Source organism: Bos grunniens, chromosome 11, assembly GCF_055505025.1.
Source record: "Bos grunniens cultivar Pamir isolate PY7600 chromosome 11, Bosgru_T2T1.0, whole genome shotgun sequence".
NCBI lineage: Eukaryota > Metazoa > Chordata > Mammalia > Artiodactyla > Bovidae > Bos > Bos grunniens.
The window spans coordinates 77603638-77627983 of record NC_141175.1 but is presented as its reverse complement, the minus strand read 5'-3'; the positions used below and the strand labels follow the sequence as shown (position 1 = coordinate 77627983).

The 24346-nt window shown below is 35.0% G+C and overlaps 2 protein-coding genes across 6 annotated transcripts in view; one reads left to right on the top strand and one right to left on the bottom strand.

Moving 5' to 3' along the window:
* MSH6 (mutS homolog 6) overlaps nucleotides 1-1749 on the top strand; it is a 33805-nt gene extending 32056 nt beyond the window's left edge. For all 3 annotated transcript variants that reach the window (XM_086327078.1, XM_086327079.1, XM_086327077.1), the window contains exons 6-10: nucleotides 203-320; nucleotides 517-606; nucleotides 1031-1185; nucleotides 1269-1468; nucleotides 1579-1749. In XM_086327078.1, the coding sequence (XP_086183204.1) occupies nucleotides 203-320; nucleotides 517-606; nucleotides 1031-1185; nucleotides 1269-1468; nucleotides 1579-1660 (645 nt within the window). In that variant the 3' untranslated portion in view covers nucleotides 1661-1749. The remainder of the gene's footprint in view (nucleotides 1-202; nucleotides 321-516; nucleotides 607-1030; nucleotides 1186-1268; nucleotides 1469-1578) is intronic.
* FBXO11 (F-box protein 11) overlaps nucleotides 1716-24346 on the bottom strand; it is a 112003-nt gene continuing 89372 nt past the window's right edge. For all 3 annotated transcript variants that reach the window (XM_086327081.1, XM_086327082.1, XM_086327083.1), the window contains 18 exons: nucleotides 24016-24099; nucleotides 23789-23921; nucleotides 22593-22699; nucleotides 22396-22507; nucleotides 22208-22314; nucleotides 21987-22124; nucleotides 13113-13330; nucleotides 11430-11515; nucleotides 10483-10577; nucleotides 9414-9536; nucleotides 9243-9328; nucleotides 8456-8532; nucleotides 8216-8359; nucleotides 5113-5223; nucleotides 4246-4353; nucleotides 3814-3922; nucleotides 3147-3245; nucleotides 1716-3060 (listed from right to left, as the gene is read on the bottom strand). In XM_086327081.1, the coding sequence (XP_086183207.1) occupies nucleotides 2931-3060; nucleotides 3147-3245; nucleotides 3814-3922; nucleotides 4246-4353; nucleotides 5113-5223; nucleotides 8216-8359; nucleotides 8456-8532; nucleotides 9243-9328; nucleotides 9414-9536; nucleotides 10483-10577; nucleotides 11430-11515; nucleotides 13113-13330; nucleotides 21987-22124; nucleotides 22208-22314; nucleotides 22396-22507; nucleotides 22593-22699; nucleotides 23789-23921; nucleotides 24016-24099 (2067 nt within the window). In that variant the 3' untranslated portion in view covers nucleotides 1716-2930. The remainder of the gene's footprint in view (nucleotides 3061-3146; nucleotides 3246-3813; nucleotides 3923-4245; nucleotides 4354-5112; nucleotides 5224-8215; nucleotides 8360-8455; nucleotides 8533-9242; nucleotides 9329-9413; nucleotides 9537-10482; nucleotides 10578-11429; nucleotides 11516-13112; nucleotides 13331-21986; nucleotides 22125-22207; nucleotides 22315-22395; nucleotides 22508-22592; nucleotides 22700-23788; nucleotides 23922-24015; nucleotides 24100-24346) is intronic.

Genomic DNA, 24346 nt, shown 5'->3' with positions numbered 1-24346 from the left:
AGTGTGTATGTTCTGAGGTTTTAAAGCCAGTTAGGCCCTTGGCCTCACTTTTCCTACATGATTGTGAAGATTGTTTTTTTAAGAGTGCCTGACTTCTAATTAATGTTTATTAGCTTGGCTTATTATCTGTCTTCTGGATATACATAGATATCTCTATCTCTTAATATCAGTCATAAAATACTTTTTCCTTCCTCATTCACAGGCTGGCCTATTAGCTATAATGGCCCAGATGGGCTGTTACGTACCAGCTGAAGTGTGTAGGCTCACACCAATTGATAGAGTGTTTACTAGACTTGGTGCCTCAGACAGAATAATGTCAGGTGAGTTATTTTTCTACCTAAGGCTCTGTTATTTGACAATTCATTTATGCAAGTTTTAACATACTAAAAGTAATCTTTTTGTAAAATTTAATCTTTAGTACCGCTGGGTAGTTGATAAGATTCGAATGATACACCTAAAAGATGTTTCTGCTGTTAAAAGAGGATTCTCATTTTGATCACTTTTTTTTTTTTTAAGGTGAAAGTACATTTTTTGTTGAATTGAGTGAAACTGCCAGTATACTTACACATGCAACAGCACATTCTCTGGTGCTTGTGGATGAATTAGGTAAGACATTAAAATTTCTAAAACATTAGTACAAAGACTTATTTTTCTGGAAAATGGTCTGAGGGACACATTTCTTAAAGAATATGAATATACCCACCTTTGTCCATAGACCCCCACAGTTGGCACTAAGGTGGCAATTTCTAAATCCTTTTAAAATTTAAATTATAATACAGGGATAATTGGATAATAAGGCTATTTAAAGTGAACTAAAAGGAAGTTTCTGAAGCATAGTGGCACTTGAATAGTATTCCTGAACTCCAAGGGCTGATAAGCAGGCCTACTTTAGCTAGAGAGGGCCTGTTACAGAGTGCTTTTGGATGTACTAAGCCGATACTCAGTACATTTTAAAACAATTCTGAGGCCTGTCCTTTTTGGAATGTAATATGGCAGACTGTATAATGTACAGTTATGTATATTTTCATAGGAAGAGGTACCGCAACATTCGATGGGACAGCAATAGCAAACGCAGTTGTGAAAGAACTTGCTGAGAACATAAAGTGTCGTACGTTGTTTTCCACCCACTACCATTCATTAGTTGAAGATTATTCTCAAAATGTTGCAGTGCGCCTAGGACACATGGTATGTATGAATTGTTTATTCAAAAATTGTGTCAGTTTTTGAATGGGTCCTTCCATTGCCAGCATGTAATTTTTCTTTTTTAGGCATGCATGGTAGAAAATGAATGTGAAGATCCCAGCCAGGAGACTATTACCTTCCTCTATAAATTCATTAATGGAGCCTGTCCGAAAAGCTATGGTTTTAATGCAGCAAGGCTTGCTAATCTTCCAGAGGAGGTTATTCAAAAGGGACATAGAAAAGCAAGAGAATTTGAGAAGATGACTCAGTCACTGCGGTTATTTCGGTAACTATAATTGGATATAACTTTACCACGCGGTTTCAAAAACAGTAAAGGGGTGGATGGTGCACTGTGAAAAATGCAAACTAACTAACTTTATTTTTTTTAATTTTAAGGGAGGTTTGTTTGGCTAGTGAAAGGTCTACTGTGGATGCTGATGCTGTCCATAAGTTGCTGACTTTGATTGAGGAATTATAGACTACATTGCAAGCTTTGAGTTCACTTTTGACAAAGGTGGTAAATTCAGACAACATTATGATCTAATAAACTTTATTTTTTAAAAATGACCATTTTTCCATTTTCTTTCTAGGAAATTAAACCCTTTTAATTCTTATCTACCTTCTACATAATGGTTATTGAATACTCCACAATATATTAAGTCTAGATGTTATGGTACATGCATACACTTTCAGGCTGTTTATACCCACTGTCACCAATACACATAAATGGAGGGGGGGGGCTATGAAACTGTATAGGGCTGTATATATACTTGTCTCAGCTTAATGCGGGAAATTGTTTTAATTTCCAGCAATTTGTCTAAACTGTTCAAAAAAAAACTATGAACAGAGTTCAAATACAGGACTGTTTTGAAGAGACTTTCTAAAGTGTACTTTTAAAACATAGTAGTTTTTACCTTTCACAAAACTGAGTTACAAGAATACTTTTGTTTTACAGTGCATCCCTTCCTAGGAAGTCTCATTAAAACACTCACTCTTTCTAGGGGTGATTTTGAATGCTGCACAGGGAAGGGAAGGAAATAATAGTCTTAACTTTTCTTAAAGGATACCAGAAACATTGCTGGATATAATTTAAGATTAGTGTTTTCTCTTTCATAGAAAGAACGTACATACTGGGACATGAGTACAGTTACAGCAAGTCTAGGTGTGCTAACAAAACAGGGCACATTCAAGTACAATAAGATTTTGCTTGAAATTAAAAACAAACTACATGAGATTAAAGCATTAAAATCATATTTCTCAATCTGAATACATGTTAAAAAAAAAATCAAAAGAAATGCAGAAGTGCTAGCTCACATTTTTACCATATTACAAAAGCAATTGGTACCCACGTCCATAAAAGCAGCAACAAAGCTGCTTGTCTATTGAAGAGTAGTACTACTGCAAGTTGGACTGCATTCAATGCTAGTTGTAAAAACACCAGCTTTTTTTTTTCAGAAGTTGGTATCTGTACAAAATTGAAGCTTATTTTCTTCACTTCTGTCCCTTCAAAAGTCTTTACACAGTAATGCTAAAACACCCAGCTTTGAGATCCTGAGTCAATATATTGCCACTTTCTTTTTGGTAGCTTGAGCTTCATAGTGTCAACTGACCTTGTGTATCCATTTTTAATACAGTCTCTTCCTGTAGCATGGGCAAATATTTTAAATCTTCAAAAAAAAAAAACAAAAACCCAAAACGTTTTAAGTTATGATGTTAGAATGGCAGGACTTTTTCTTTAGGGAAGGTATTCAGTTGTGCTGCAATGTATTAGATTCTATAGGTGGAGCAGAGTCATATAGTGTATCTGTATCATGTGTAGGCTCACCAGCTAACGTACAAGGATTAGACAGTGTTCCAGCACCACAGTCACAGAAAAACCTAAAACAAAATATGAAAACCCAAAGATTAGGAAAGTGAGGAGAGGAAAACAATTGAGTAATACAGCAAGTGTGCTACATACATACCTATCATGTCTAATAAATTCTACGTCATGTCCCTGATGGCACTTCTTAATGCAGTTCACACATATGGCGTTTCGATCTGTGGTGTTACAAGTGTGACATCTACAAAACAAAAGCTTACATTATTTTCCTCGATCATCTTATTTATTCAGAATACTGCAATCTGTTATATATTACCCTATGACCTTTGGCTTTTAAGAGGACCAAATTTTTTTTTGTGGTTCTAGTCTAGTTCTGAAAAGAGACTTCAATGGAATATAGCATTTTCCTATTTTGTGTCTCCCAAGGAAAACAAGTAGCTACCTTTTTTGAATCAATATGGGGGAGAGGGGAATTAAAACCACTCATGTTAGCTAGGATATAAGGAATACTTAATGACAGTCTAGGAAAACAATATAAATGTTTTACATTTTCAGTGGTATCTATAGTTAGTACAGTACTACATTTTCCCACATTTTATGGTCTCAAACACAGGATCCTCCAAGAAGACCGATCACAACTTAATGTGGACAGCTAATAATTTTCAGTTACATTCTATTAGCAAATACCCAGTTTACTTTCTTTTAGCTCATATACTTAAGGGAAAGCTAAAAATGTTGAGTTCTTGTCAGTTAAGGAGAGAAAACCTTGGTACCTCTCCTTTTTTAAGACAAATAACTGAGAAATATACCTGTAGAAATCATGCATGGGATAGCTGGTATAACTTGATATTTTATATAAACACTGGCCTCTACTAACAGCCTTTTCTATGGCGTCTTGATTGTTCATTATTTTGTTATCTGTAATAAAAGAAAAAAGTAATACTGTATAGTATGAAGACGTAAGATAGAGTTTAAGAGCTTTAAAAGAGGCTAATCAATGAAGTAAAAAAAAAAAAAAAAAAAAACTGGCTAGAGATAGAAATGAGTTTTCCTTGTATAAGGTACTCCCAACTATTTAGAATAAGTTGAAACAAAACTCTTTCAAAATACATCTCTTGAGTTGCTGGTTAACTACTGTACAGTGACAGAAGGAATTAAATTATTGGATAGCAATGACTTCTGATTATCTTCTCATGGCATATTTAGTGTACTTATAGGCAGAACACAAGATTCCAACATACCTTTCATTGTCACATTAACACCAGATGCTAAAAATAAGCCTCCAAATCGGTTGTTAAAAATTTGATTGCCTTCTAGTGTTGCAGTTGCATGATTTGTGATTTCAATACCTGAAGCAAAATTTACAAACAGCAGATGCATCACTTTATATAGTTTCTTAAAAGAAACCTGAAATATAGCAAATGTAGTAAAATAGTTCTTTTATATAAAAAGTATGTTAAATGTAGTAAACTGTGTATCAGTTCCTAACATCTAGAAAAGAGAAGCTTATTTGAATCACTTAGTTCTCTACCCCTGCTAAGGAAGGAATAATACAGATGGTTCATACTCTACTTTATTGATAATGACATTATTTTAAAATTTCTCTCCAACTAAGAAGATAGGACCCAGAAATATGTGTAGGAAGGAGCTAGATGGTTATTTGGAATTAAAGAGAAATTGTCTTTACTGGCAAAACGTTGAAATATATGCATAACACTTGAATTTTACTTACCAATATCTTTAAAAAAACATTATTTGTGAGGCCAGAGGGCTTGCATTTTATCTTTATTCCTAATGGTAGCCAGTAGTTACTCTATCCAATTAATGATTCTTAATTACTACTGAACTACAAGAACAATATTGTAAGTTTGGCTTAGAGTAGAAGAATCCAAAACTTGGGACTGTGTGAGCTCAGTCACTAAGTCATGTCCAACTCTGCAACCTCGTGGACTGAATCCAAAACTTGGATTAGGTGCTCTTAAAAGCAATTGTAAACAAGCATTCGGCCAACTTCCACAGCACACTGCACACCTTTAGTTATTAAGCAATGATATACCAAGAATCAATTTAATGTACAGCAAACAAGCTACAGGTAACAAAATACAAACCTGCAGCAAATCCATCAAATATTCTGTTTTTCCTCAAGACTGGATGACTATTAGTGCTGATTAGAACACCTGCTTGAGCATTCCTGAAAATATCATTTTCTTCAAGGAGACCTATAATGAAATATTTCCCCAGGTTAGGGCTAATCCACATAGCAAATTTTACTGTCTTTTTGGTGGTATTTAGGTTTTCTTTTAGTTTCTTATTAACTGGACTATAAAATTCATAGGACTAGTTTTTCAACTGAAAGTTTGTTTAGTAATTCACAAATACTTAAAGTAGAATTTAAGCAATAATTTTAAAATTAGCAGATAACCATTCTAACCAATAAACTGGAAGTCCCATGGTTGCAAGGATCATGTATAGCTTACCACTGCATCACCAGTGCCCAGGCACAAGGCATAAAGCTGATTCTTACTCAACACTGCTGAATTAATTCCTTTGAAGTATTTTAGGATCTTTGCATTCTCCATGCTTTAGATTCAAGCCCCAATTCTTTCTAGCCACTATCAGCATTCCTTGATCAGTTTTCTTTACTTTGGTCTCTATTCTGCTATTGTTTTCCCAAATTTCCTATAACTCTATCATATCCCTTTATCAATATAAAAAACTTACAGAATAAAGTTTAAAATTTAACTTGCTGTTTACAGTCTTTCAAAATATTCCCCCAACCTACCCCTCTTGTTTCACTAATTACTTACACTTTGTAATGTGTAAGTAATAAAAAATGTAAAAGTAATAAAAGTAAAAAAGTAAAGTAATAAAAATGCTATACATTTTTATCTCTTGCCTTTGATTTATATTATTTCCTCTTTCTGCAGTGTCATAGTCTGTCTTCTTAATGTCACTTCCTCTGGGAGGTTTTTGGTTTTCCTCTATCAAATTAATTATTCTCTCTTCTGGGATGATAACAGTGATTAAGAGTAGACTGAGGAATCAGACTTCATGCCTTCAAATACTGACTTAGCCACTTCCAAACTCTGGGCAAATTACTTCTCTTTATTTCAATTTCCTTATCAGTAAAATAGGCATAATAGTACCTACCACAATAGGGTTATTATGAGGATTAGTTAATACATGTAAAAGTACACAGTACTAAATAAGTATTAACATGACTCCTATAAAACCTACTTATGTACACTGAATCATATTTAGTTATGTACTAGTGTTTCTCTGCTCCCTGAAGACATGAAATGCTTTTATTTCTGTACACATCTGATCTATCTGTAATTGTTAAGTATTAACCTGTAAATTCCTTTTCTCCTAGAAAAGACTACTCCAAGTGCCTGAGTGCATGCATGCTAAGTCACTTCAGTTGTGTCCAACTCTTTGTGACCCCACGGACTGTAGCCCACCAGGCCCCTCTGTCCATGGGATTCTCCAGGCAAGAATACTGGAGTGGGTTGCCATGCCCTCCTCCAGGGGATCTTCTCGACCCATGTATCAAACACGTGTCTCCTTGACTCGTGCACTGCAGGTAGATTCTTTATACCACTAAGCCACAGGAGAAGCCTGACTATTCCAAGATCCTACCTCTAATCTTGCAGATGTCCACTACAGGCTCCTCAAGTACTACTGCTAAGGTCTAGTCCAAACTACTGCATACATACAAAGCCTTTTCATTACACTGCATATATAAAAATAAAACCTTTAACGATTTGGGCCCTGGCCCCGTTCCAGCCTCAACTTTCAGATCTCTTGCCTTACTAAACCACTGTTTCCTTTTAGACTGTAGCTTACCATGTGCCACTCCATTAGACCATAAACTTTCTGGAGGTAGTACTGTTTTATATTCACCATTTTATCTTCAGTATCTGTATCACAGTGTTAAGCACAGGTATGTTCAATTAATAAGTATGCTACTGGTAAGTCGCTTCAGTTGTGTCCGACTCTGTGCGACCCCAGAGACGGCAGCCCATCAGGCTCCCCCGTCCCTGGGATTCTCCAGGCAAGAATACTGGAGTGGGTTCCCATTTCCTTCTCCAATGCATGAGAGTGAAAAGTAAAAGTGAAGTCACTCAGTCGTGTCCGACTCCTGACCCCATGGACTGCAGCCCACCAGGCTCCTCCGTCCATGGGATTTGCCAGGCAAGAGTACTGGAGTGGGGTGCCATTGCCTTCTCCAAATTAGTAAGTATATACTAGAACAAATGAAAGAGTGAAATAATTACTTTCTATACCAGAATGGGCTTCAAATCCCTACCCCTCATCTTACCAGTAAATACTCATTTTTTCAAGACACAGTTCAAGAGTGCTTTTACTCCAGAACCTTTTCCAACACCTTACAAATAAAACCAACAATTCTGTACTGTGTTTCCTCATTGTATCTAATAAAGAATCCTATCAGAGGATTACATCATTTACTGAACTACTAGATTATAAGCTTCTTGAGAGTCTTTATCATTGATGGAATCATGCTGCTTGGTGGTAGCAGTACATTTTGTTGATTAAGTCTTGTTATGTTAGAGTAATTACTAGCTAATCTTCTATACAAGGTATGTATGATGTTGGGTTACTGATATTTCAGGAATGGTGATAATCTGCATTCGATAGTCTCTGAACAAAATGAACTGGCAAGAGGCAGGGACTGTAAGCTTTTGCCTCAATGCAAAGTTGATTTGACGTTTATGGATACCAAACTGAGCACATCTTGGCTTCAATAATTCAATTCTCCAACAAAGATGGTTGTGAACAGGTACAAATAAGCAATACTTACTGACTACAAACATTTTTATATATTTACAGATCAATTAATTTTTCACATCTAGTTCTATAACTTGACTTTAAAATTTATTATAATCATATCACTATTCTGGATAATAAAAAGCCCAGAGAGGGGGTGTAAACAAATTCTGCTACCTTAAAAAAGCCTTACCAAAAAAGCCTTAAAAAAGCGGCACAAAGTAGCTATAACAGGAGAAGGAAAATTCTGCAAACATGTCTCCTTTAACTCTAGGCACTAACCTCCTAAGCCATCTCAAGATTTAATAAGAACGACCGTGATTCCTTCACAATGACATTAACTGGCAATGTCACTGATCATTAAAGATATGGAAGAATAATGGAAAACTGGGTTTTTAACTAATGCAAACTTAACAACAATACCTCGACCCCCATTAAATATACAGATGCCACCATCTCTTCCATCATGGATTTTATTTCTTCTTAGTGTAGGATTACTATCTGTCTTAATCCAGACTCCAGCCATTGCATTGTCAAATATTTCATTGTCTTCTATACAGCCTAGACCTATAAATGGAAAATTTTAGGTTATGTTATTTAGAAAGTATATTTCTAAAGACAATATCACTGAAAAAAAAAAAAAAGGTAAAAGATTAAACATACCAGAATTATAAACTAGAATTCCACCATTCTGTCCTCCCCAGATTTTGTTGCGCCTAATTTTGGGGTTGCTTCCAGTCCTATGGATAGAATAGAAAGTAATGCCATCTCACTGCTTCTGCTCCCACATCCCATGTTAACAGTAAGAAAACCCACAATAATCACTTTAAGAATTAACAACATAATTAAACATCACCTTCAAGATACTCTGAGAAGTCTGTCAGTGAGGAAACGGGCTTAATTTTGCATAATTCTATCTTCCCACAGAACAGACTTAGCTATAGATTATTACTACACAGTCTCCTAATACGTAAACTAAACTGAGGATGTTAGATTAAGTAACATTTATTATTATATGCTCCCCTCATATGTAAAATAAAATATGATCAGGACTACTGCAATTCCAAAAACTGGTAAAATACAAGAAAGAAGGATTTAAAGCCTAATAATTTTGCAGAACGAGCATAAAAACAGAAGCTCCCATTTAATAAGTACCTATGACATGTAGGTACCTTACAGGTATTTTTACATAGCTTTCCACTCTCCAATATGATAGAGTACACTGATAGCTGATAAGGACTGTCACACCGGATGACACAACAGTGGAAATGAGCTCTTATGGCATATGTGCCATTCAGCCAAAACTTACACACAATTTAAGCCAAGAGTATGAACACACATACAAAAGGAGGAATAAAAATTGAGCATTTAATAACTAGGTAATTTTTTCTATTTACCCTACACACTCACAATTCCCTCCCCGAAGAAAGCCAAATGTGAAAACATTTACCTTATCTGAACCCCTGAATACATATGATTATAAATATCATTGTCCTCTAGTACTCCATGTCCATTGTCATAAAAATAAACACCAACCTAAAATTAATAAAGATTTTTTTCAAATTAAAAAAATGTGTTTATAAAACAATAATTTCCCATACTAAGTCAAACATAACCTTACCTGCTTGCCACTATGTATCCTGTTTCTTCTCAGTACTGGAGTGCTGCCAGTTGTCACCCAGACTCCGGCCAGAGTATTACTATAGACTTCATTCTCTTCTATTACGCCTTGTCCTTTCTCATGCTAAATAAAAGTTATTGACTATAATAGGTATCTTGTATAAGCCAAGTAATTTACAGTATAGTCTACCTTTTGAGACAAATTATGACCAAAAAAAAAAAAAAGAGCTAACTGGTAACATTCTCTTACCTAGTCTTTACCTGAGTTTAAGCTCAAAGGTTTTATACTGTCCTTTGTGTATTTTTGTATTTTTAAATCTATTATGGTAAGAATAGTAGCACTGGATTTTCTTATCTCATTCTAAGATATAAAACAAACCAAAGTTCTCTCACTTAGGAAGTTAATAATTATTTCAACCTATCACTGGTTCAAAACAAGGTTCAAGTTACTAACATTTTTATTTTTAGTAGAAGATTTAAGACATGAACATTTCTAGAACTAGGAATAAAAATTAGACTCACACCTGGCATCACACAAGGACCTTTCTGAAATTCTCATTTTCTTACTCTAATAACAGTGTCAGATACTATGATGACAGAAGACACAGGACGAATACACGAATTTTGTAAGATGCTTAATTATGTTTCAACATCATGTCAAATGGCTTTTTCAGAAGATAAAAATATTCAAGTCTAGTATTACTAATACTCAGTGATATTATGATTTTAATTAACAGTTTTGGAAAATCTCAGAGACTCATACAGTAATCACACTGGCCAAATTCTAGTGTAACAAATATAACTCAGACTACCAACCATTTGTTGTATGCGTTCAGCCCATACTGCCATTATAATTAGATATTTCAATAAAAAGGTGTATCTCCTATGCTTAAATTTAGTCAGTTGACAAAACTATAGAGCACTACACACAAAATATTACATCATTCATACACTGGGAGAGAGAAAAAGTTGAATATGGCCTACTTACAGGTAGACATAATTTTGTACTTTCTTTCTTTTCTACCCCGACTTTAATTCATGAAGTTCTAGAACTGTATTTATTAACTTACCACATAAATTCCACCATGCTGGCCATCATGAATTTTGTTATGTCGAACAATTGGACAACTGTTTGTCCTAATCTGAATTCCTGCCAATGCATTGCCTATTTAAAAATAAAAGTTACAATATCAACATATGGAGCCTAATGGAACATAGTAAGAGCGCAATTCTGTGAAATATGTCATATTCAGAAAGACACTTATGATCCATGAACATTTCAGAACAAAACTAAGGGAACTAGGAGTGTAAGAAGATGCAGAAGGATTGCAGGCAGTCTAAGAATAGTGGTTACGACCAGAGATGCTGGAGCCAGGCTGTTAAGTTTTGACTCCCAGGAATTTGACTTATTTCCTATGTGACTTTGATTAAGCTGCTTAAACCTCTTTGTACCTTTGTTTCCTGACCAGTAAGTGGGGGATATTTAATAGTGCCTACTTCACAGGGTTGATGTAAATATTATATGACTTAATTCAAGTAAGGTACTCAAAAAAGTACCTAGCAATCAGTAAAATTATGTGTATTATCCAGTAAGTATTAGCAAAAGAGGACACCCAGGAACATATCAGTGTCTAGCACACAGATACCTAATAATTGTTTGCTGAATTAATACCTCAAAAGTTTTAATGAGGAGTATTTTCCCTTTCTAATTAGTACCAAAGTGTATTAAACTACCACAGAAATTGCTAAACAATGGAGTGAATTAAGGGAACTGCAGATACTCTGTGAGAATAGGGTCTTAGTTTTATTTTCATCCCTAGTATGTAGAACAGTGCCTAATACATCGTAGATACTCAGTAAATGTTTGTTAAGTGAATAAATGTCACAGAATAATCTTTATTGAGAATTTAAAGAACCTAGATCAGTTCTCCTATTCAGAAGGTTTCAAAATGGTCCATTTACTAATGACAGGAACACAGGCCAGGTTCTAAAATTTTATAGAACAAAATACATTTACCATAAATGTCATTTCCTTCAATAAGGCCTCGTCCATCACCGAAGATGTAAACTCCACCTTGATTTCCATTAAATATAGAATTCCCCCTATAATCATGTGGGGAAATAAAAAACACACAAAAGAATCTATTCAGAAAAGCTTGCTTGTTTTATTAAAAGCCCAGCCATGTTCACGTGACCTTAGAAAATTATTTAACTTCTACGAGCCTCAGCTTCCTAATTTATGAAATGAGAAACTAGATGATTTCCTTTTAATTCTAAGACTTAAAGCTTTGGAAAAGCCATCTAGTATTTGAGATGCTGGCACCCCACTCCAGCTTTCTTGCCTGGAGAATCCCATGGACGGAGGAGCCTTGTGGGTTGCAGTCCATGGGGTCGCTCAGAGTCAGACATGACTGAGCGACTTCACTTTCACTTTCATGCACTGGAGAAGGAAATGGCAACCCACTCCAGTGTTCTTGCCTGGAGAATCCCAGGGACAGGGGAGCCTGGTGGGCTGCCGTCTGTGGGGTCGCACAGAGTTGGGCACGACTGAAGTGACTTAGCAGCAGCAGTAGCAGCATTCTTAGAAATTCCCCTCAAAAGTGCTAATTCAGGGAACTCCCAGACAGTCCAGTGGTTAGGACACTACACTTCCACTTCAGAGGGCCCAGGTCTGATCTCTGGTCAGAGAACTAGGATCCCACAAGAAGCGAGGTCAAAGGAAACAATAACACAACTTATTAAAATTTACAAAAGAGGAGCTAATCCATTTAAAAGAACTTTTCTTAGCTCATCTACAAGCATTTGTTGAATAGTAATTAAGATGGAAATCACACAATCAACTTTCATAAAGCCAGTGGAAAACAATTTTACAGAAATAATTCATGGTCATTGATTTCATTATCATAGCTCTGTTTTACAAGTCTTAGCCAATGCCTGTAAGACTGGATCTGTGGATTCCCCTGGTGGTCCAGTGGTTAAAAATCCACCTCCCAATGCAGGGGACATTGTAAGATTCCACAAGCAGTGGGGCAACTAAGCCCATGTGCCACAAGTACTGAGCCCACGCTCTAGAGTTTGTGCTCTGAAACAAGAGGAGCCACTGTAACGAGAAGCCCACACACTGCAACTAGAGAGGAGACTCCACTCTCTGCCACTAGAGAAAGTCCACGTGCACCAACGAACTCCCAGCAGAGCCAAAAATAAAATACATAATAATAAAAAAGACTGGATCTGTTTGTTTCCTTGCTGTGGCCAGAGGGAGTGTCAGGAACTGACAGCTTAAAGTTTTGACTCTTTTGTTATTCTTGGTCTCTTTGTCCAAATATCTTAAGAGATAATTAATAACCTAACTATCTGATCTCAGAAAGAAAAAGGACAAGACAGATCATTCAGATTCCAAGAGAAGATCACAGCCCTATTTACTCATCTATAATGAAGTTTGATGAATTTAAAATGAAAACCACAGCATTTGCAATTTTTCATAAAAAATAGAGGTTACATGGATGAGATCACTAATAAAAAACAAAACACCGCAAAATAAATGCAATAGCTATGTTCATTCAGATGCACAGACTTTTATCTATCTTATAGTAATCAGGTGTCTAGGAAAAATAGAGTTAAAGCTAAGTATCTTAACTCTTTTTATAACATAAAACATAAAGTGAAAATATAATTCTCTTCCATAATTATATAGAAATACCTTATTGTTGGGTCACTATTTGAGGTAATCCATACACCTGCAAAGTTGTTTGCATAGATTTTATTCTCTATGAATTGTCCTCTTCCTTTTTCATGAACATATATTCCCCCAGTCTGCCCATGATGAATTTCACATCGAACCACTGTGGGGTTAGCATAAGCCTTTACTTCAAAGCCTGCTATCCGGTTTCTGTGTATGTTGCAGCTTTCAAAGTAACCCTGGAAAATACAGAAATTAAGCCTGAAGGTAAGGCTACTTTCCAAAAAGAAATGACATTAAAAAACCTTTTAAATGTATACCTCCAAATTAAGTATTAGAAACATTCAAGAGTTAAGAATGAAAGAGAGACAGATATATACTAAATTTAAAATTATAAACATTTAAATGTTTTAAGCATTTCAGTTTAATTAATTTGAATTAATTAAATCCTCTTAATTAATGTGAGTATATTCAAAGCCAGGAAAGAAAAACAGGGAAAGATTTATTCAATAAATGCAAATAAATACCATTACCGAGTAAGAATACATATTCAACAAAAGGTTTAAGTATTAAAGAAAACCTTAAAAATGTCCCCAAAAAATCAACTATTAAAAAGCTGACCAAAGGACATAATCAGAGACTACAGTAAAAGACATAATAATGTTCATCTTAGCACAGTAAGAGAGAACTGACTCAAAATGTTGTGAAGATCTAGGCTCATGTTATACATGCTATCATGTTTAGTGAAAAGAACAGTATACACTGTACTTTAAGATAATATACATTCAATATGACTCAATTTTATTTGAAAAAACAAAAAAACAACAACAAAAAACAAACCTGAAGGATAAAACAAGAATATGAGAGTGTGATTAAATGAATAGTGGTATTATGCATGCTTAATGTATCCTTTATGCTTCTCTAAATTTCTTAAACTTTCTACAATGGATATATGTTACTTATTTTCTAAAGATAATAAACATTACTGTAATACTGATATCTTAAATTCTAAGACCCAGTCAGACTGAATGTTAGAGGAAAAAATGAGAGAGTTAAATGACAGCACTCCTAGGAGTATGAAAGCCATTTCATACTCCTTGTCTACCTCCCTTCAAAAACTGAATGTGTTCCCCTCTCATTAAATTCCCTTTCACACTAAGTATTTTCTTATGCTACTTCCATGTACTATCTTGTGCTTAACTTGTTATATCCATTTTTACCAATTATAAGCTTCTGAAGAGAAAGGGTGCCTCTTTTACTAACTTCTGGAGCATCTATTTAAGATTTTACACATGGTAAGCACTCAAACATGACTTGATAAACTTTTTGCCAAATCTAGTAGAGGTTAAAACAGGATGTAATTCTGAGTATTCTAATATACTACATATTTAACTCTTTAAGAAAATGTCTGAGAATAACATTTAGAAGTAGTTTTCAGGTTTCATTTCCCACAAATAAAGTACAAATCACTTACAACTTATACCTGTTAACATATAGGTTATAAACTTACTCTTTTTAAAAAAATTGGGGGATTGCATCAAAAATAGTTCCTTAATACATGAAAAAATTTTTTCTTCTTTGATTTATATAAAAAAAAATTGGATCAACACCAGGTGTATACAGACTATTATGGCAAAACTGAGCATCAAAGAAACAACAATTGTGAAAGAGATTAAACTGAAAGAGATTAATGACAGTTTGGAACAATTCAACATTTTGATGTTTTCATCATTGAGAAGGGAGCTCAACTTGTTTCTGTCACGAGTTGAATGATATACCCTGAATGGTAAACTTGGGAAAGAATAAACTGAGTATGCTCAATTCAGCTTCACTCTTTTTCTCCCTCAAGTGAGCTGCCCTTAGGGGAATATACCTTCTTTACCATACCATGAACATTGCCTGTGACTAAGTAGATAAGTGCATTTTATTCCAGGGTTCAGTTAAACAGACCCATTTAGTTCTCATTCTAAGTTATATCCTCCAATTTAACCTTTAAGGGAAATGAAGTTGATATTTTAACCTCCTTATGCTACTTCATAGCTTTGATTTCTTAATTTGCTCACAATGCAGCAGGAAAAGGTATGCTATTTACTGGGCTTCTATGAAGATTCCAGTGACAGGACACTGTCATGTTCCAGCTGTGCTAGTACAACATACAGTACTGCAAGTATACTTTGCTACAGTGTATCTACTAGAAAATTTTCAACTGCATGGTTGCTTTTTTGGCAACACCATACATACATCTTGCTGGATCTTAGTTCCCTGAACAAGGACTGAACCCAAGCCCTCAGCTGTGAAAGTGCATAATTCTATCCATTAGACCACCAGTGAATTACTTGTTTTCTTTAGGTTTTGGTTTTGCACACTTAGGAGAGTCAACTAGGACCCACAAGTTTACTAAGGCAAACAGCAGTCCCTTTCTTTATTTTCCCTTGTCCAGAGGTCCCCATTTTCAATTCTTTTGACTGACTTTCATATTTTTAAGTGAAAATGCGTACTATCTTGAGTTTGCAGTTTTAGGTATTATGTGCTGATCTCCTATTACGAAAGATGAGATTTTGCTCTTCTACAATTATCTTGTTCTCTTTTGCTTAGACATCCAGTGATAATTCTATCCTAAACTTGCTACTAGTTGTTTAAATCACTTTTTTTTTTTTTTGGTGGCTGCAAGGCCCAGCTTGCAGGGACTCCCTGTCGGAAGACCAGGGATAGATCCCATGCACTTGTCAGTGAAAGCCTGGAGTACTAACCAGTTGACTGCCAGGGAATTTCTAATCATTTCTTTTTTTTTTTTTTTTTTTTTAATTTTTGGCTGTGCTGGGTCTTTGTTGCTGCGTGTGGGCTTTCTCAAGTTGTGGTGAGCAGGGGCTACTCTCTACTTGCAGCACGTGGGCTTTCTTATTGCAGTGGCTTTTCCTGTTACAGAGCACAGGCTCTAGAGTGTGTGGGCTTCTGTAGTTGCAGCTCGCAGGCTCTAGAGTGTGGGCTCAGTAGTTGTGGCGCATGGGCTTCGTTGCCCCAAGGCACGTGGGATCTTCCTGGATTACGGATGGAAATGGTGTCCCCTGCATTGGCAGGTGGTTTCCTAACTACTGGACCACCAGGGAGGCCCCTCAATCACTTCTTAATATATTTGTATTCACATTAGGTTCTTCCTGAATATAAGCAATTTTAGAACCTGCTCTAATCTGAACTGGTTACCATGATCATAGGCACATGCTTATTTTACCACACTGTAATTTAGAGGTTAAAAATGTCTCCTAGTTCTATCAAAGATGGGAGTTATAATCTGTATCTTTTGTTTTAAGAGAACTTTCAAGAAAAGAAAGTAGCAAAAAGTTTTTGAAAGAAAATTTTTTCTTCTTCATGCTCTTAGAATCTTTTACATTGCTACAACTGTGATTTTATTACAGTCAGGGCAACATTTGGTTGACACACATAGTTTTATAATATCATAAGAAAACTAACCTACTGTTATGAATTGAAGGATTCAGTTAGTGTAATTTTGCTTTAAAATACATTTTAATGAAATGCATCTATTTTGTTAAGAAATGCCTTTAGTGCAAAATGGTGTAATGGACTCTAAGTAGTAAACGTAATTCTACTCTGCCTTTTAAGACGCAAACCATGAAAGCTCTAATATATATACAAAACTCCAAGGGCACAGACATTTTCCCAGACTATTCCTTATTATAAAATGATTTATTTCCCTACCAGAAGATACCAGATTGCTAACAGCTTCTTCTATATTCTAAAATAAAAGCTTGTTAACTTTTCAGCACAAGCATTTCTAAATCTTTGATATATGTCCTTAAAAATGATCATTCTACCAAGCTAAAAAAATTAACATTGATTAATAGAAGGTGAGATTAAATATTTTTTCATTAAAATTTTTTGAATTGAAAGTCTTTATTAAAGATGGCAGAATGAAAGTCATTCAAGAGTTCCTCTTAAACTCTCCAGATAAAAGGAATGAATAAAAAGAAAAATATGTTATCTTCATTGAAATAAATGTCTACAATCCCAAACTATACTCTATCAAACACTTGCCTAATACTGTGATATCTGGATAAGGAAGACAAAGGTGAGAGCTACCTTTAGCAAGGTATGTTTCCCCAAGTAACTGTTTTAATAAGCAAGCATAACCAATGATCTACTAAGTAGTGACATCTAGTGTCATGAACAGAACACAGGAGAGGAAGGAAATAATCCCACAGTAATATTTTCATAGAAATAATTTAGGCACAAGAAGAAAATCTGAAGACACACACTAATGTACAACTTCTATTATCTAAAACTTGCATTTTTTATCTAAAGAGGATTATCCAAAGTAAAAAGGAGCAGAGGAAAACCATACTTCAACATAGTTTTTGTCTCCTGTCAATCTATCATGAGTTAAATTCATAAACTTAGAATACATATCTTGAAATTTTTATAACAATTTGCTACTGCTGTATTTTAATTTTACTTTATGAAAATAACACTCTGCAACAGACTGAATATTAAAACAAAAAACCACAAAGAATTGGGGAACTGTAGATGTTGATTGAAAAATTATTTTAGGAGTGAGAATGGCACTGTGGTTATGTAAAAGAAAAAGAAGGAATCCTACCTTTAAAAGAAAGATACATGCTGAAATGTTTACAGATGAGACGATGATATCTGAGATTTGCTTCAAAATAATTCAGAATAAAGAAGAGAATAAGCAATGTATGAGGAAGTACAGATGAAATAAAACTGACCATGAATTGAAAGTTTGAATACGGAGGGTGGATACATGGGAAATTCATTACAATATTGTCTCCAGTTTTATATATGCAAGAAGGATTCCATAAAACAAAAACACATTAAAAAAATCAGATATAAAAACCATACTGGAAACAAAATAGAAAAAGAGACAAAGATATGTAGACATAGTAAAAGACACAGATTTGAGGAAATTACACAGAATCGCAGGTGGTGCTGGTGGTAAAGAACCCGCCTGCCAAAGCAGAAGACGTAGAGACGTGCGTTTGATCCCTGGGTCGGGAAGGTCCCCTGGAGGAGGGCACTGCAACCGACTCCAGTATTCTTGCATGGAGAATCCCACAGACAGAGGAGCCTGGTAGGCTACAGTCCATGGGACTGCCAAGAGTCACACATGACTGAAGCAACTTAGCACAGCACAGAACAAAGGAAAAGAACGGAATAATATAGAACAACATAAGTAATAGAGAAGATAACTAAGTTTCTAAAGAAAGGAACATATGAAGCAGAAAAGTAGTAAAAAAAAAAAAACAACTATTAACATATAACAAAAAAATCACATGGATAACTGAAACAGAAAAGCAAATCTCCATCAGAAAGGAAAAAACAAAAACAAAAACCCAGAATGATCTCAGACTCCTCAGTCACCCTCAGTTCTAGAAATACAAAATGACTACGCAATTCTGAGTGAACGAAAATAAAAAACTATATACTCAGCAAAGTTAAAAGGTTAATGGGTAGACATTTTCAAGTGGGAAGAATTCAAGCTACAATACCCATAAGCCTTTCTTTTAAAAATAAACAAAATCAAAATGGCTAGATGACAGAATAGCCATACCAAGAATGAATCAAAATAAAATCAGGAATGGAAAAACTGTGATAAAAGGACTGAAGGTTAATAAATATAAACACAGACCAATAACTGTAGGAATAGAAATGTTATAAAGCACTAAAGAAAAATAAGGATACAAATGATGGAGTACAGAGGTTTGAAATATAAAGTATTTTTTATAATTTTTCAAAAGTTTAAACATGCAGTTAATTATGACAAACTCTAGAACCATACCCTTTGAAATTCTAGGGATGTCTTTTATACACGGCATGTAATATTTTAAAACATTAAGATTTAAAGAAATGTCAGAAATTCTTTCACCATTCATTCTTGCCAATATAGGAGTTTAAATTCTAAGCAGGTCATAGACAAGGAAGAGGAAAGACAATTTCAGAGAACAGTACAGAAACTAATTTAAATATTTACTCTGATGTTCTCTGAAGTTCTATTAAAAAACAAAGTCAAACTTTAAAAAGGTTAACCTTAGTAATACTCTACCAATCATGGAAACCAACACAAAAAACACCTTAATAATAAAGAACATTCTACCAAAGGATTTTAAAGGATTGTATCACAATACTAAAATAGATGAGAGGCCCAAGATATGCTTTTATTCCCATCTTTTCCTTATAAGTCTATATAATTTATATATTTCCATTAAGGATTGATGAGATTTATATCTGTAGGATCGCCCAAGATTTGTTTTTTAAAAATTTATAAACTTGAATCTATATAATGTAAACTGTACTGGGACTGTGTGAAGAGTATACTATTTGATAAATTTTAGTAAGTGACCATCAACATTAGGTCTTTTAAAAATGAGGAAATTTACTCAGGTTAAAGTTATTTTGGTACCTCATATCATCTATGAATTAGACCAGAGGCATGCATAAATATGATACTTGAAACTGTATATGTAACTCTGGGGCAAAGTCTAAAGGCAATACAGGCAAATAAATACTAGCATAGTATAGTTTCATTACAAAAATATGAGTTCCATTTAGAATTCCATTTAAGAATTATTGCTAGGGCTTCCCTCATGATCCATGGGTTAAGACTTTGCTCTCCCAATGCAGTGGGCAGGGATCTAATCTCTGGTTGGGGAACTAAGATTCTACAGGCCGCAGGTAGGGTGTGATTAAAAAAAAAAAAAAAGAAAAAATTAGGGGGAAAAAAATATTACCAACACAGGCCTCTAAGAGGGGGTAGATTCTTAAGACTTTTTTTTTTTAAATAGCAGAAAGCATTTAATAGACAAGCACTTTTTATGTATTCTATTATTTAATCATCAAAGGTCTTTCAACATAGGCACTATTATCCTCTTACATAACTTTGTAGTCAGTGCTTGTAGAAATGGCTAGCATGTAATGGTAGCTGCACTGACTCAATAATTCTGCACAACAAAAGCCCCAAAGCTCAGCTTATGCCAAAAAAAGGATTTTGTTCTCAGACATCTAGACAAACTAGTTGACCAGAGAGTTGGCTAAGTAACTCTGCTGATTTTTGCTGGGGACCAGCCGGACAAAGGCTGATCTAGGCTGGCTTCCGTAATGTGAATCTGCTTCACACATCTTTCATCTTCCAACGGGCTACCCTGGGCATGTTCTCATGGTGACGACAGAGGTACATACCCAATTCAAGGCTCTGGACTTCATCTTGTTTGCTAACATCCAATTGACCAAAGCAAGTTGCATGGCTGAGCCCAGGGTCAAGGGCAAAGTGAGAGGACACTGCAAAATTATGTAGCAAAGAGTGTGCCCACAGGAAGGAGTGAAAAATTAGGACCATCATTGCCATCAACCACAGAACCCAATCCATGTGTGTTGTATAAATGAGCTAGTGCATGTCCAAGGCTCCGAGAAGTTAAGAGCTGAAGGTTACACAAAGCTATGCTTTGAACCCAGGCAGGATGAATTCTCTGAAGAGTCTTATGTTTTGATAGCCTCCATACTTCTGCTGCTGCTGCTGCTGCTAAGTCGCTTCAGTCGTGTCCGACTCTGTGCAACCCCATAGACGGCAGCCCACCAGGCTCCCCCGTCCCTGGGATTCTCCAGGCAAGAACACTGGAGTGGGGTGCATTTCCTTCTCCAATGCATGAAAGTGAAAAGTGAAAGTGAAGTCACTCAGTCGTATCCGACTCTTAGCGACCCCATGGACTGCGGCTGAGAGCCTCCAATTTCCAAACTCCCCTCTTTCCTACTCCTTGGGAAAAAAGAACTACAATTTGCAAAAAAAAAAAAAAGTCAATTTTTAAATTCTAGCTGGAGAAGGACAAGTGGTCATCTCCACTGTGCTTTCTTATTTACAGGCCCAAACTATACAGCATGAGTTTTAAGTGAACTGTTTTTCTCAGGTTATAGTTATCCCAGGAATACAATGAACTGGGGGGTCTATTAATAAAACTATTTACATCTAACCAGAATGTAACAAAAGGGTACTCCTTCCTGGTCTACTTCAGTTTTAACAGAGTTTAGCAGACTTCTTTGGAGGTCCAGTGGTTAAGACTCCGTACTTCCACTGAGGGAGTATGGGTTTGATACCTGGTAGGGGAATTAAGATGTTACATGCCACAAGTGGTGGGCAAAAAAAGGGTTCTGTGTTAGGGTTTTAGGCACAAACAGTTGAAAATAAACTTCCTTTGTTAATAGACAATTTTTCTACGTCCCAGTTCAATGTTCCAAAATTGTTTGATTATTACCACATAATTGCAATAAAACTTTATCATGCCCTTGTTACCACATTACAACCTCCTCTCCCATCCTGGACTCCCATCCTGGACATCCAACAACAAAAAATGTTGCCAATGCTGTCCTAGGATTTTAAAAAATTACTTCAACAAAAACTAGGTGTTAGGAATCCCCTAGCAGTCCAGTGGTTACGTTAGGACACTATGCTCTCACTGCTGAGGGCCCAGGTTCAGTCCCTGTTGGAGAACTAAGATTCTATAAGCTGTGCAGCATGGCACAAAACAAACAAAGAGCAACCTGCATTAAACTAACTTATGGTGCTTACTAAAAATGCATATACTGGGTGCCATCCTGAAAAATTCTGATTTATTGTATCTGGGTGATTTTTATTCATACTTACATTTGAGAACTACTGGATTAGACCTTACTCTCCCCAAAGATTGTATCAATTCTCTAAGGACTCCATCTTCTCTACATGTATGTAATGTTAGATTCAAGAATTTACAGAATTGATATTGCATACTCATTTCAATTTTTAATCTTCTTTTAGACTTATACTCTTCAATTCAGCAATTTGGAATTTAACTGATAAATTAGTATTTTTTTTTAATTAAGAATAAGTGTTCTTACCATGCCATGATCAAATGTGAACACACCAACGTCACGTCCATGATGAATATGATTCCGTCTAATAATTGGGTTTCCATGATTTTTAACCCAAATCCCAGCTAAAGCATTATTGGAAATTTCATTATCCTCATATATTCCCTACAACAATTAACCAGAAATAAACATTAGTACAGTTTAAAAAAAAAACAGAAAAAGAAAAACCCCACAAAATTAAAAAATACCTGTGCATGATCTGTTATATAAAGTCCAACATTTTCACAGTCACTGATGTTACAGTGCTTGATAGTGGGACATGCTCCTTGACCACTAACACATACTGCAGAGCCAACTGTAAGAAAAACAATTTATTTAAAATTCTATTGGGCAACACAATGACTAGCTTATAATAAAACATAATGGGAACACTAACCTGTGCATGTACTTCGGATAATACAGTGATCAATAATAGGGCTACAATTTACTGTAATCTCTAAGCAGTGATGTGCATTGTGGTGTTGAGCAGATTTGTCATCAGGGTTAAACTGAAAAGTAGAAATTTTGTTTGAAATAAATAGCCACAGCCTTAAATATTTCCATATAGGTACTTAAAAATTTATAATTTCTTACCCTTATTGTCATGTATCCAACATAAGCATCTTCAGAACCTTCCATAAAAACAAAGGTTGAATCTCTAGTGTTTTCAATTATAACTTTGTCTGCTACTTTTCCAGGTGCTATGAAGAAAATATTTTAAAGCATATTACTTTCATGAGACAGATCAAAAAATTACTTTCTTAGTCAGTAAAAATACTCTGCCATAAAACTAATAATTCAATAGAACCCTTTCACAGTTTTAAATTGGGTAGTTCTTTTGGAGAGGGAACTTTAAAGGAACATTAGAATTGGGTAGACAGGACTAATACTCATTTTATCAAATAGATAACTTGTCATACTTAACACGGACATTATTTGAGCATCACTGTAACTCAAATTCATGTATAATAATACTTTTAATAGACTCAGCTACAAATAGTATTCAATACCAAATGCAATGGCATTAAAATGTGGGTTTCTTGTGGAAACCAAATCACTACCAGTAGCACCAGAAAACAACGTTCAGAAAGAAGAAAGAAGGGGATGGTGAGCAAGGAGAGAAAGAAAGAATCTTTATTTAAACTTATTTTCAGTACTGGTCTTGATTTGGAAAATAATGAAAATCAGTAGGCAAAATTTTTCTATACTCTCTCTCACTCTTCTTTGTCGTGGAAATAGGGGAGGGAAGAAGAAAGGGCAGTAAACGCAAATCTCACTAACTAGTTAACAACTACTCGCTATTTTAAAATGGTCTTATACTACTGTATCCTTAAAAAAATCAAACAGCCCATAAATTTTCAAATAATTGATCAGTGCTCAACAAACATTCCATTTATTTTTAGAACTGTGACCATAAAAACAACTTTGAAACAGCATGGAAAGTATTTTAAAAGCACATTTCGTTTCATTAAAAACACAGCAATAAAAACATTAGCCTCTGTATTTTCACATACAAGATAAAACAGATATTTTTTTCTCCTTATTAATTAAAGCAGTTGGACAAACTATTGGCATCAAGAATTATACACATTCCCCCAAGGGAAACATTTATAATTTCTGAACTCTAAAGTTTTCATTTCCATCATATAAAATATACATGACATTTCTAATTTTTTCCTACAATTAAGATATTATCAAGGTTCATCTGGATTTTAAGTAACCAGCATTTTTAAAAAATCCACCACATAAATAAAGTATTAAAATTCTAATGACAACACATTTCAAAATACCTGCACCAATCATGGTGATTGGAGATTCAATATATATCCATTCATCAGTATATATTCCAGAATGAACAAAGATAAGTCCATCAAAATGAGCTTCTTGTACCCCACCAAGGGCATCTTCAATTGTATCGTAGTACTAAAACAAACAAACAACCCCCCCGCAAAAACATGTCAGTAAAGAACTGTAAGATCATCATTTTAAATCTTAGAAAAAGACAAATCAAACATACCAACATGTTTTCTCTTCCTTTGTATCTTGCAGGGTTACTATAGAAATGTTCAGCAAATCCTGGCTTTACATGTGCGCCTTTATACTAAAACATCAAAAACACAAAAACAAAAAACTGACTACCAGTATAAACACTATAGTTTAGTTTAGTACTACATGAATTTTTAATTTTTAAAAATAATTATTAGTCCAATTAATTTTCTGATGCATATTGCAATGTAAAATCTGGAACAGTTTATGACTCAGTAATATCAAGTAAGGACATGGTTTTTCAACCTCAGCACTACTGATAGTTTGTAACAGATTCTTTCTTGTAGGGGCTTATTCTGTGC